The sequence below is a fragment of the Astyanax mexicanus genome, chromosome 12 (assembly GCF_023375975.1).
Source record: "Astyanax mexicanus isolate ESR-SI-001 chromosome 12, AstMex3_surface, whole genome shotgun sequence".
NCBI classification, from domain to species: domain Eukaryota; kingdom Metazoa; phylum Chordata; class Actinopteri; order Characiformes; family Acestrorhamphidae; genus Astyanax; species Astyanax mexicanus.
In genome coordinates, this window is record NC_064419.1 from 34,936,231 (window position 1) to 34,950,965 (window position 14,735).

Genomic DNA, 14,735 nt, shown 5'->3' on the forward strand with positions numbered 1-14,735 from the left:
CTGACAATGCGTTTCAGTTCTTTTGCTTAATTTGCATTTAAAAGAATCACAGATATTCCCACATTCTGCAAACCAATTAATCCAGCATGGCAAAATACGGCAAAAAAGTTTGTCCAGTTATATTGTTATGCTGTTTGTACAGGTTTTAACCAAACCCACAAAGCTTATGAACACCTGTAGGTCCACAAGCAGGTAAAATTGCCTCTGGTAACTGAACTATTGTAGTAGTTGTTTTAATTAGTGTTGCATTTCACCTGAAGCTAAGGCCTCCAGAGAGCTATAAGCTCCTGACCCTGTGAACACCTTCACAGCATGACTGATTCAACTCTGCAGGTTCTTCTGCCACCACAGTCACCCATGAGTAGTTCCACTTACAGAAACCACCTACATGGCTCAGGTCCCATTTTGACTGCGTTCCCAGACATAAATCGTCCCCAAGGTGGAAGAACCAAGCATGGCGGTCCTATACAATAGAGCCCAAGCACAATAGTAGTCTGATCTTATTCCTTCATCCCTCAGGTAAAACCTGAAACAATCTGGATGAAGTAGCGCATGGTTTTGTTCCAACTACCGCACCTCAAAGCTATAAGAACAAGGGTTCTACAAGTACGGCCTACTTGTTTTATGCTGTTGCGTCACTATTTGGTGACCCTGGGTGAGTTCAACTCAACCCAGCCAGGTTTATTTTTGTCTTCTTTACTTGGTGAATGAAATAAACTAAAGAAGATCATCTAAAGTTAAACCAAGATATTGCTCACTCTTTTTTAAGATATGGAAAGGTAAAGTGGTCGTATTACTAAAACATTTCGGCATTAATCGATGATGGTTTAGTAAAGGATAAGAGGAGGTTGAGGAGGTTAACCCACTAAATGATTTATAGGCAACAGAAGGAGGAGCTGCCTTTAGACTGCAGTACTTAAGAAATATGGTGCAACTTCTCAACTTAAAATCTCAAAAAGTGTATAGAGAAAACAAAACTTAACACATGAAGCATCATCAAAGAGTTAAAACTATTAGGTTTTCTTCTGTTTGTCACAAATTATTATTTTGAACAAATAAATATATGTATAGAAATACTTTTCAAAATTTTATCAAGATTTTTTGTCAATCGTTGTTATCTTTAGTTATCTTTACTTAATTTCAATTTCATGCATGCATCTATGAACATGCTTCTAGAGAAACATTTGCAGCAAATTTAACACATCATGTTTTTTTTTTTACACACAAAGAAAGACAACATGATAGCACAGGGAAATGTTCAAATTCACATGTCCTCTAGAATTTTTTACTCCTGATTTTAATGAGTTCAATGTTACAAGTCTCTGAAAGTTTGCTGAGGCATACAGGGTTTAAAAGGGCACTGAAGAGTAAAAGACAAGGCAGGAGGGCAGAGAGGTTAAAACCAGGCCGTGCTGCAATCCTAAAACAGACAGACAGTGATAGAGACCTGCTGTGCCCAAATTGAGAGTGATGCCCCCTCCTTTCTCCCTCACAGGGGGCTTTTCCTCATTTCCTTGGGCTGGAGGAAGGAAGGGGGCATTTGATCAGGCACTGCTTAGAGTAACATACTCTGACAGCATGGGAAAAGCACACAGGCTATATCTCCACACTGCACAAAAAAAGCTGACATTTTACTCTGATCTGAATTCTTCTGGTTTACTATTATTTAAATAATTGCTTATATACTGTATATATGTCTGTTTGTTTTAGTTCTGATATATAGTTTATAATGTGTTCTATATTACAGGGTGAGTCAAAATCGCACATACTCTTATTTCAGAAACAAAAGGGATAGGACACAAAAGGGAAACTTACATATCTGAATACTCCAGAAACTAATGGGTGAGGGGGCCTATCTTTTAGGTTATGTTCAGAACATGGCTGCCATCTTGAAAGTTGCCATATTGCATTTCTAAAATTAAAGGGTGCCATGCGACTCATATTTGTTATATAGGCAGCTTTAGGCTTTCAGTGATTATAATTTTATATAGTCTTTATAGCAAAAAAAGTGTATTTTACTCTTTTGGTCCTCCCACCAGGCTCCCAGAATCTCTAAATTCATTGGCTTTCCCAAATAACCTCCTTACTATATCTTGAGATACTTTTCAGCAACATCAGGGATTTTACATGTTTTGGCACATATAGTCTCCCCTCTGAAACTACATTAAAAACCTAGTTGAAAAGTTATAATAAGCTACAAATATCACAAATATTTGATGTCCATTTTCTTTTATCTTCACTGACTATTGGGGTTGTACAGCCACATTGTACTGTACTTTGTAACATATATTTATTAAGAGAGAGATCCCTAAACTGTAATTTTTAACAAATGTATTACTTTTAAACTGTATTTTAACTGCCATTCAAAAAGTTCTATATTATTAATGCCAAAAGGTAGCCGTTAAGCCATAGCTCTCTGTTTGCTGTTGTTTCTTGCTGTCTAAATGCAGCCTTCATAGTCACAGTGTCTTGATCAAAGTGGCAGAGACTTGTTGTTGCTGATTACAGCAAAGCAGAAGAATGCAATTAGCTCTCATGCTAATCTGAAACTCACATGATAGACTATCATACACACAGCAGGGTGATTTGATGACTTCTCTGAGGCAACAGCTTCTCCTTGTACTCACATTTGACATGTGGAGTCTCTGTGCGAGTTCACTAGAGTTGGGTACCCAGAACTCCAGTATAATTATAATTTTCATTTATTTTCTGTATGTATAAGACAGTGATTGGGAAAAACGTTTTCTTTTAAATTACCTGATGCAAAATAAGACCTATTTCATATTTTTTAGTGTGGCTTAAAATGTCACTGAAAGTGAGAATCCAAATAACCTTTCACCTCAACATGTCCCAGGCAGCAGAGGAATCCTAAAAATAACCCAAATAAAAGCAATCCATGTACCAGCATGTTTATTTAGCAGCAGGGTTATGTTTAAAGACGAGGGAAGGTCGAGTTTCATCTTGTCTTTCAAGGCGTGGGGTTTTGTGGCAAAGGCTGGGAAAAGACACAGCTACATCCTTATGCATTTTAATTTGAGGGGAGAATACATTAGATGCCCAGCACCAATATGCCTTTATGCCTTGCCAGCTGGCTCAAACGTCAGGATGAAATTACAAGCAGAGATGTTCTGGAAGATTGGGTGGGGAAGAGAGGAGAGAAGAAAATGTCTTGGTCTATTAACTTTTCATCTTCAGAACCATCATTAACTCTTCCACTCAGTTTATCACCCACAAATGCTATTTTTGATATGTTACATCTGTGTGGATGCTGCTGAACAATTTCCTTATTTTTATTTAACTGTTCTTAAAAATGTTTCCATCAGTGCACTCTGCACCTTTCCCCCCCTTTGCTCATTATTTAAGCTACGCTGACAGATCCAAATTGATTTTGCATCAGCTGCTCTCCCTGAAGGAGCCGCATGACTGATGACGGTGAGCATGGGCCTGGGTCAGGCGGAGCCTCATCTGTGCTGCGGCTGCTCCTGCCGGGCCTGACGTACCACAGCCCGCTGGGAAAACAGGGAAATTTCCATTCACTCTCTGATCAAAGCCTGATCTAATGATGTACAGAGGCCACCCCACCTCAAAGCACTGGAGATAGCAATTACAGGGACAGAAAAGATGTTACATTTTTACGTTACCAAAGCCCTAAATAGTCAAGAATATGGAAGGAGTTTTGCTCACATCACGAATGCAATTCAGAAGCACCCAGAGACACAGAAGTGCTATTTGGGACAATAAACATCTTCCTGGTAGATGCTGAATGGTCTCGTTATGAAAGTGATAAATTTGTCTGCCTGCTACCTTTAAATTGTGAACACTTTCACAACAGTATGTCTACCTTTAGCAATGAATATGTGACTAACTGAAATTTAGGTTAGTTTAGGTTAGACTATAGGCTTTTATGTTGACTGATGGTACCATTGAGTGTGTTTGTGCGGTTTGAGCATAATGAGATACAAACCATATTTAATTATTTTATTTCAACAGCTATTTTTTTATCACATTTCTTTGTGTAGGGAGAACCATGAATACAAGGGACCACTTACACTTTACCCCACTGCACACCTAGTTTAAATATGTAAAGCTTTGTTTACATTGTTTTATGCATTGTTTTATGATGCTGTAAACAACGTTTTCTTTCTGGTGGAAACTTTCTGGACGAAAATAGATTGTTTTAATCAACTAAACAACAAAACAAATCATAGAATAGCTGTTAAAAAAGCAGTTGTTAGTGGTAGGCCTTACTGTTCTTTCTTACAAAGTACTGACAGTACTGTACTAATGAGATATGTATAATGAGTATAATAATGCAATGTATCATGTTTTTTTTCAATAACAAACTGCCATTCACTCCACTCTACAAACAATTGCATGGGCTATTGAGGGGGGAAAGCAAAGGAGGAAAAAAGGGAGGTAATGATAGCTCTTTGTCTTTTGTTCTTCCTGAGACAATGGCAGGATTATGCTTTCTAGATCAAGGAGAGTATATAATCATCTGCACTTCATACATTTTTTTCTTGAGGCAAAACTGAAATCTCCTCTTAGTGGGTCAGAAGCATAAGGTCCAAACACACAGATGCAGGCACACTATTATCAGCCCAGTGGCCCCACACATAGCCAGCCACAGTTTAACCCCACGCTCCTTAATCCAGATCCTCAATACCCAACACCCCCGCGGGCTGCGCTCGGCCTCACCCTCCCCCCAAGACTCCTCCCTTTTGCATCAATTAAAAAACCCTCTCCTCGCCCCATCCACTGCTTCTCTTTTATTGCCATCTCTCCCACACACAGACTCAGACACACTCGTCCTAATTACAGGGAACTTGTTGTTTGGGGTGGATTACCTATTTGGGGGATGTTCTTTCAGCAGAATGTTCCTCGTTTTAACATTCACTAAATATCAGTGCCCTCCCCTTACCCACAACTATCATCAAGACAAACAGCTGTATTTTAGTTAAGTACCTCTCCGGGGGAAAAAAAACCTGAAGGACCCAAAAGTGTCTTATAAGTTGTTCTTTTAAATTACAGTGAAAATCTACTCTTCTCAGGCAAAAAACAACAGGGGCTATCTTTCTTCAAGGAAAAGATAAATGGCTGCCTTTGGATGTTCCCCTTGAGCTGACTTTAACTCAGTCATAAAACACGTACAGCAAAGGTCTTTAAGTCATACAAAGAAAAAAATACACAGAGAGAATTGCAATCCTGGGGATAAAAACACACCTAATTTACTGGTCTCTTTCTTCTGACAAGGTGAATTAAAAGGAAATAGGACACTGGCTGTGGTTGTAACTCACCTTTATAGTTTGGGTGAACTCGTGGCGTGTAGTCTCCAAATTTTATGAGGATTGGAACGTTATAACCCAGTCGTACCCATTCCACCACATGCAGAGGGAAGAGATTTGGGGAAGTCACCCCATCTGCTGTAGAGGTGAGACTGCATCCCAACTCTGCAGACCCCCCAACTCGTCCTCTCACCACCGGTTCAGCACCAAGCAAGGGACCTAAAACAACACATATGCATTGGCTAATACCTTGTCAGAATGTGGTATCTGAGGTATGTATACACTGATCAGCCATACCTTTAAAAAACACCTGCTTAATTGCAGTCAAAATAGTTTTAATTTGATGAGGCCTGGTGTTAACAATAAAACATGTTGCATTTGTTTAAAATGGCTTTTTGCAGATCAACACTGAAAAGATAAGAATAAAATGCAAAAGTCCTTCTTGAAAACACTACATACGTTTTTGATTCTCAAGAGAAACACTGGTTTCCAGGTACTTTTTCCCTGGGAATGTGTGGGTAAACATGCATGCACATGCCAGAACAGCAGCTGGTAACTTGTTGACAGCTGTAGGTAACAAAGTTGTGGGTAAACATGATCCTCTCATTGTGATGAGTGATATTTAAGGCAGGGAATAAAACAAAAAACAATGGGACTGAACAAATACTAATGTTTTATAACAGTATTATGCACACTTGCGCCCACTGGATGGAAAACTTTGTTCAACTGAGTTGATGATAAAACCAGCATTGTCTGGATCATTTTGTCTCCCAGAAATTCCATCCGCAGCAATACTGTAAACATTTACCCCTTCATTTCACTTTCAAAAATTTGTCCTTATTTTTTTAAGATGATGCAAAGGCAAGAAGACATACTAAATGAACATAAAATGAAACCTCATTTACACACAGGGACACACAGTCCAGAGAGATAACCAAACTTTAGGGGGCTTGTAAGGGAGATGTATCATGCATGTAAACTAATCTATGTTAATAAGCTGGAACTCTGCCTGCACATCCAAACATCTATTTAAACTTGAGTCTGGGCTAGACACTCATCCCAGCAGCGTCTACATGTATTATATTTTGATATCTGGAAAAATATAAAGACTTGCAAAGCTTGTGGGCTGTCATGCTGGCAATCACTTCTCTTCAAATCTTGCTTATGTTAATACCAGTCATGAAAAGAGTCTATTTAAAAGCTTCAAATTATTTGTAGAAAGCCTATAATCTACATTTTGTTATTTAGATATTTACAGAATGAGCTGTAAATAAGCAACTTGTATAACATCAGGATTAAAGTTTGTTAAATAGAAATAGTTCAATAATTAATCAAATGAACATGATTGATCACTTTAGCTAAATAATGTGCAATATATTAGTATATGTATATGACTTGTTATTGATTGATTATAAAGAATTTCTTGTTGCTCCTGAGTTGTTGTACAGGCTGCAAACCAGGCCACCATCCTGCACCTCGTCTGGCACTGAGATTAGGGCTAATCTCTCAAAGATGATGCTCTCTGATAGAGCGCCCCCTCCTCATGCCCCTGCTGCTTCTGGACCTCCTACCGTATGCATATGGCCTGAGACCTAGCAGTGCCCCCACCCTGCCCCCAGCACACACAAAACTCAAATGAAAGCATGCCTTGAGTGAAGGGGAGAGCCTAAATCCCAGACTGATCTAAATCCGGATTTGTAGATTTCATTTTTTGCAACCCCCCCCCCCCCTTTCCCCCCAACATGGTCGTGTGTTCTCCTGTGAATACTACCTCCACTCTGTCTTATATTTTTCTGTCATTATGTCCTTATGCTATGGGTCAATAGAGAATGTGTAGCGTTGTCTGCTCATTCATGAACACAAATTAAATTCCACCAATGAGCTGATTCAGTGAGATTGAATCTCTTTGCCTCTGGTATTTTCTTGTGATTACAGACATCTTGGCATCAGATGTCTACTGTAAGCTGATAAAACTGAATATTTATTTTTGACACAGACAGGGTTGGAGATTGCATCAGAGTGACATCAAGAGAGAACCATGTTGACTGAGAAAATCCCTGATCACAACCCTGACGTGCCTCCTTGACCATTTAGCTCTTCGTTCCTTTAACACTGCACTGAAGTTTTTGTTTTTTTTGTTGACAACTGATGTTAAATAACTTTAAGTTTTATAGTGATGTTATATCAGAAAGCATCTATTGGAGAGATCAGTGGAACAATGGTGCTTCTTCCAATACTTTTGGGATCAAGTGTGGAGTTGGGGATGAGGTGGGGTGGGTAATCACCTAACCTCCATTTAACAGTAGAAAGTGTAGGATAAACATTTAATACCCTTAATTTCAAAGACAAAAACTGATTTAGCAGCTGCCCCAATATTTTGGCTCATACTGTGTAAGTGGAAAAACTTACCCAGAAGACAGAGGGTGGCAGTGACAGTGACACCCAGAAGCCAGAGTCTCTCCTGTCCCATGGCAAACAGTCACACACCATCACATATCCCTCCTGAAAAACACAGAGAATACCACACATATCATTGCTCTGCTGCAATGTGTACAGTAAGAAAACTTAAATTTTTTGCAATTACTATATTAACAATTTTAACACACATGCAACAATAAGTGTGTGGATTAATCATCCTAAAAGGCAAAAAATATCAAAAACGAAATAAAAGCCCCTTACATACAAAACCAAATATTCACATTGTTGCCAGTTAAATGTCTGCCAAAATACTGTGAATGCATTCCTTCCTTCCTTAAGACATTACAGCAATCTGTCTGGGCTGTGGTTTGGAATTGACACAAATGCATTAGCTCTTCATGGAACAGTCACCCTATTGGCTTCTGTTCAGTGTTTTTGCATTGTCGTCACTTCGCACATAAAATTAAAGGTGGCAAGCACGTATAGAGCACAACACACATAGTACAATATGTGGCAGCAGATCAACTCCTACAAATTAGGGTGACAGAGAACTGCAGTCATCAAAAAATGACACAGCTAGATCTCCACCTGCATCAGCCTCTGACGTGCTCATGCAGATTAGCCTGGCCTAAGCCTACATGGATGACCATAGGGTTGGTATCAAATAACTGATAAGTGGCTTGGGTGAAGAGACTACACAACCTGGAATATGAATTAAACCCCTAAAGTAAACTTCAGCGAACCCTAGATTACCAGCAGGTGATTTGGCTAAATATATTATTATGATGCTTGTGGGTGTGGGTGTTTGTGTCTGTGTTACCTTATGGCTGTCTCCTTTTAGGTAGCCGGTTATAGTCAGATTGGCCAGAGTCACTAGCCACATTCTGATACTCTGTTCATGTTCTCTGTACTCCACAAATCCAAATAGAACTAAATCTCTTCACCATTTGGTTCTGCTACTTGCTTCACACAAGCTGCCATCGAGCTACTGCTACAACCAAAGGATGGTTCCTTGTGTTTCCTCTCAAGGTTTTTTTTCGGCAGCTTTGAGTTTTTTTTCTAGCCATTGTCAACTTTTAATTAATCACAGCTATGTTTTCCTTATTTACTGATTTTTTGCTTTAAAATGCACTATATAAACAAATTAGTTTTTGATACTTTGAAACATAGTCATACTTTCATGACATGTGATATATATTTTTTAAAAATGTGACATGACAGTTCATTATTATATTTTATCATTACATTGCCTGAGATGTAGAAATAGTAGCAAATATGTTATGGTTGATATATTGGCATTCAGAGAGAGAGAGAGAGAGAGAGAGAGAGAGAGATTTACAGAAATATTGCTGCTCTGTTTGGTCCTCTGCAGTGCTGTGGATGAGTTGTGTTTCAAGCTGAATGGAAATGAAAGTGGGGGTAAATTTAATAACATGCTGGCAAACATTTACACGAATGTAGTACCTGAAAGCAGCACCCCCTTTGCTTTACCACACAATCTCACACTCTCAAACACACAAACACTTTCAAAGCCACTTATACCAGCTTATTACTTTAAGTTTATTACACCAACAGTGAAGCTGAGCGGCTTTTTCAAGAAAGCATGTGCCACATGCAAACATGTATCATGATTTATATGTAATCTATTTAATGTTAAAGAAAACAACCTCAAACTCAACATTTTAACAGCGTTCTTATATGACTACACTAGAGTATCACTTTCCTCAAAATAATGAATGAACTCATGAACTTTCTACAGCGCATGATCTGTCTGCTTGAGCCAGTGGAAAATAAGATTCTTTGGCAGAGTTATATCCTTCAGAACAACCACAGGTATGATAAAAGCCACACAGCCCTTCGTATTCTACTGCCACAGTTTCAGAATCTGTATTTATGAGCTGTGTGCAAAACATATATTAATCTCTTGGCACAATATTCTCATTTTATATACCTCCTGGGCCACTGACAGTCTTATCATGTCACAAATTGTAGGGAAAAATTATGGTAATATGAGCAATTCAACCAACAATTAACCTTGATCTGGGCCATCCCTATCTACTATAAATCTAGCTTTGGAACTTTATATTCACTGCACTGGACTACAGTCAGAACCATACTGTACAAAAACACTGGGCAAGTATTGTACAGCAGTGATCATTTTTAAATTATAGGTATATAAATGCACACAAAGTTCAGTGTTTTTTTACACAGCTGAATTTAAAGTAAAACCTTTTTGGCACAAAAACGTAACATTGTTTTTCAGGGAAAAAAACCTGTGTGATGATTTGAGGTTAATTTCTACCACTAACTGAGCTCTGATTTCTGTTTTGTATCAAAAGAACATCAAGTAATCTATCTTTTTGTGAGCTGAAGCTGGTTAATTAAAGAAGACAATAATCCAAAGTAAACATGCAAGTCTACCTCATAATGGTTAGAAAGAAAATCATACATTTGGGCACTCATAAGTCACAAACACAAAACATACAGAAATGCTGGAATTTGATTGCATTCAGAGAATTAGTATGGTCAGGATGTTGGCTCATCATCACCCGATCTCATCCCCATCTCCTTATCTTAGTCCCAAAAATATTCAATGAAACATCATAATTTTAGAGAGAACACAGTTCCACTGCTCCACAGCTCACCACTGGAGGCTTTATACCCGTCTAGCCCACATCTTACATTGAGATTGGTGCCAATTTTTTTATGTTTACCTGCTCTAGAAAATCCTTTTGTATTTGGTAAGACGTCTCTACGGGGACTAGACAAGCTGTGTGTACATGTATTTGCACAACTGTGTCAGCGATGGGTGCAACTAGCTGAATGCATTTATCATATTTATTAATGCAATCTTTTGGTTATATAGTGTATATACAGTAAATCATGCTGATATAATTGCAACATGCAGTTCTCCCATTTTTGTCTGTCTATTTTGTCTATTTCTAACTTCAATTTAGCCATCAATTGCAAATGCCATCTCAAACCTGTTTAAAGAACATGACAATGAGCTAAGTGTTCTTAATGCCTTCCTAGTCAACAAATTTGAATAACAATGTAACACTTTGGAATGTGACAGGAAGGAAGATTCACTGCATAAAAAAGTGCTCCTGAAAAAAACTTCAGGAACTATTTGATGCAAGAATCCAGAATCTCAAACAAATATTTCCAACATCTTGTGTAACACCTGTCATGAAGAATTAAATCTGTTGCTAATAAAATGCTTGGTGAAAGTATATATAATGCCATCATTAGGCAAAAATGTGTCTGAGAAAAATATGGTTAAACATGTAAAAAGTGAGAAATGTACTAACAAATAGAAATACTATTGTTTAAACAAAACACACTGGTCATATTTCCATTTCTATCTTTCACAAACACATGCCTAGAGGGGAATATGATTTGAATAGCAGTCATTGGAATTTTGAGTCCACAGACGGTTGTACATTTGTCCTTCAAGCAAGGAATTACAAAAGCCTGCTATTGCACAGTGTTGGCCCGTATTGCACACAACTGCATCATTCACAGGCAAAATGAGACTTCCCCTGCAACAGTGTGTTTCTGAGCAAAAGCAGCGTCACCATTAAGACAAACAGCTCAAGAAAAAAATATCATCAATGATAAGTCAGTGCAGTAGAGCAAAGTCACCACATAATATGCACAACAATGGGCAATTAATAAATGCATTTGACTATTCCAAATAACTGATAAAACTGCCATTTTTATCATTCTTAATACAAAATGCCAGATACAGCCTGTGGTGTTTACTAGATTTGAGATTCCTGAGATTCTTGAACAACAATACTATAGCAAAACAAGAATCATCTGGTTGTGGGGGTGTTGACTGCTAATAGCAAATGCATGAGATCCAAGTTTTATTATCAGATTTGTATACATACAATTCTATATACAGTATTTATAAGTTGAATTCTGTCTTAAAATGGGATAATGTCTTTCAACTATGGCCTGCTAAAGAAAAAATACACTGTAATGCTCCTATAGCAAAATAAGAATTTATAACATGGGTGTACTAAAACACTTTTGTACAACATTTTGTAATTGTTATAATTAAATCACTGTAACACATGGCCACCCATAGATTATTTTTACATTCCTGATGGTTCAGAGGGCTCTGATCGAGAAGCAGAGCTTAGATACTAACTAAATGGAGCAGGGCTGGGCTTTGTGTTGCTCTGCATGTAGCCAGGTCCAACAAGGCTGTCTTGTGAGAGGGTTTCTGAGGGAAAGAGAGAACAAAGTATACATGCTCAGGAAGAGTCAAGGGGAGGGGACGAGCGGCCGGCCAACATTACATTACTGCCCCCTTACTTTGCAGGTGTGTCCCAGTCTCAAAAACAATACACTCTCAGTTCTCAGAGTTTGCTGAACACATGTGCAAACAATTATTCAGCACAGAGAAAGAGGATTCAAATATACTACACTATTTAAAAAGTAAATATACTTGTAAAGCTATGCTTGATGAAAGGTGTTTTGTAGGTAATCCTTTGCACAGGTGTCCACTATACTTACAGGCCACTAATGAGATCTACAGGATGGCCTTCTTTGACACTTAAAGGTGGCCTAGAATGGAAACCTGTATTTAACTTTGCATAGTTATACAAAGATGAGGTAGATGGGAAACTATACTGGGCTGTAAAATACGTTGTTTTCAAAACATTTTAAATGTATATTCTAAATTCATAACAATTTATGAAGTGAACAGCACAATAATACCCAGTGGAGAGTCTGTTTGACCCTGCATACACCTGGTCTCATAATGGGACTCGTTTTTAGATTGAATCCTGATAAGATTTAAACCACATACATTTACACTTGGTTGTTGAAATCTGATTGCTACCTGAAGTGGAATATGCTAATTCCATTCATTATTTTATATATTATGCGTATTTATTATTGTTGTTTCCATTGTGCTTGGAGAAATTTCAGTTATCAAATGCATTTTAAAGAAAACAAGTGTTTACACTGCTATACGATGGCTCAAAAGCTTCTTAGAACACCCCCTGAAGTAGATGAATGATCAGTTTTATATCCATAGTTTTGTATCCATTTTGGGTTTTGGCCTTAATCCTGGTACTTAAACCAACTGAAGTAACCTGGTGTACACAGCGTATGGTTGTCATGTGATATTCATGTTTTTCCAACTTTGAAAAAATAATTTCTTAAAATTCTTTCCTATAATTAAATAATAGTAAATGCAGTAAAGGCACACTTTTACCAGGAAAAAAGTGAAAAAGTCAGGCTTCCCAATGGCCATAAAACATACACATATCAATTAGAAAACGTTTACATATTAAGTGACCAGCTTGGGGTTTCAGGCCAAATGCTTGCTTAAGTTTCACAAGCACCTGCAGGAAGAACAGCCAATGTAAAACAGATGGTTATGAGGTGAGTGAAGGACCCTTGGAAATGATTTTAAGTTGCACTGGCCATGCATAACAGCTGTTTTTGCTTTGATATGAACATAACCAATCAAACAGCAATCTGCATCATTTAAGATTATACTTAGAAGCTGACATGTCAACACGCACGGTTTTGCGCCAGTTTATCCACTTAAGACCTGTAGCATCTGTTACACGACTGAGATTGCCCCCCTTGGACAGACTGCAGCAGCCCTTGGAGGATCTTTCTCTCATTGGCACATTTCTATGTTGGCACTTATTCACTCCTGCTGCTCAGGGCTTTGATGGGATAAATGAATTAAACATTGATTATAGCAGGGCCAGTGAAGGCCTTGAAAGTCAGGGCGTTATATTGTCAATCAAACCACAGACATCACTCTTCTAGCTTAGCTGATGCATGCTTGTTTTGATCCAGCTGACAGCTGCCAAAGCTGGTTGTTCCAGCACCTTGTAATCCCTAGCTTAGGTAAACTTCAAGTTTTGTTGTCCATTCACAAGCAAAAACTGAAGCTGTGTTCACAAATACAAATCTGTGTTCTAGGACGGATGCCAGGTTGGTTTCTTTACGAGCAACAGTACTTGGTGGGTTTATCTCGTATTATCATGTGGTACTGCTACTGCATAATATGCGTCCAATAGCTCTCTAAAAGTTACAGGTGTTGCTCTTAGAATGCTTTTTGTGCATTCCAAGGTGAAAAACATGGTTTGAGGAGAAAGAATAATCCCTCTTGCGCTGAAAGACTTAAAACAGGCAGGTTGAATCGAGGCTATAAGAATTTGCTGAAAATTATGCCACATAAAAAATGGCACATACAGACATATTTTGTGTTATCATTACACAGAAATTACTTCCACATACATATGTTTTACATAATCTCACATAAATCTTTATCTTGACTGACCCTGCAAGATACTTCATGCAGACATTAAGCATTTTCTAGTTTGTTGAGTTGGGTCTTGAAGGCCAACAAATAAATAGTGATAAGAGCCTTGTGAAAACATCTCATATATCTTTTAGTAATGATGAATCTCTCTGTGATGACTGTGTAGCCTTGCTGCTCTATACTGAAGTGTGTAATGGGTGCTGCAGGTGTCAGAGACAGCTCGATAAGCAGCTGTATTACTCTGTCACTAATCCTGGATGATCCTTACAGAGAACGAGCTGGTAGAGCAGGCCAAGAAAGGGGACAGAGGACAATCGCAAGGACAGTAGGCCAGCGTCACACTGTTGATCTTGTTTTATTACCAGAAATATGGTAAAAACACTTCAGCAACAGAGCAATCTGAAGTAGAATCAACAAGCAGGTTTTGTTAATGCACTGGTAGCATTCATGACTCTATGACTAATGAAACAAAAGTCAAAATAAAGTTATTATAATACAATTAAACATGCTGTGTTAGTAGCTTAGAAACAAATTAAATGTGTAAGATTCAGTTTCAATTACTGCTGTCCCTGTGTCCCTGTGTCATGTTATCAAAATATTTTACTGAATGCTTTAGTAGCATGCATTGCCAGAACCATTAAGAAAGGTTCTAATGTTCTTTTGGACAACAATAGGTTACTCTTTGGTAACAGGTAACTACAGCTGGCAGGGATCAGGATGGTAAGATATCT

At 38.1% G+C, this 14,735-nt stretch overlaps 1 protein-coding gene across 4 annotated transcripts in view; it reads right to left on the minus strand.

Moving 5' to 3' along the window:
• The window catches only part of igsf9b (immunoglobulin superfamily, member 9b), a 43,936-nt gene that overhangs the window by 25,300 nt on the left and 3,901 nt on the right, over window positions 1-14,735 (minus strand). For all 4 annotated transcript variants that reach the window (XM_049485807.1, XM_049485806.1, XM_007247204.3 and 1 more), the window contains exons 2-3: window positions 7,695-7,787; window positions 5,298-5,504 (exon numbers count right to left, since the gene is read on the minus strand). In XM_049485807.1, coding sequence (XP_049341764.1) covers window positions 5,298-5,504; window positions 7,695-7,755 — 268 coding nt within the window. In that variant the 5' untranslated portion in view covers window positions 7,756-7,787. The remainder of the gene's footprint in view (window positions 1-5,297; window positions 5,505-7,694; window positions 7,788-14,735) is intronic.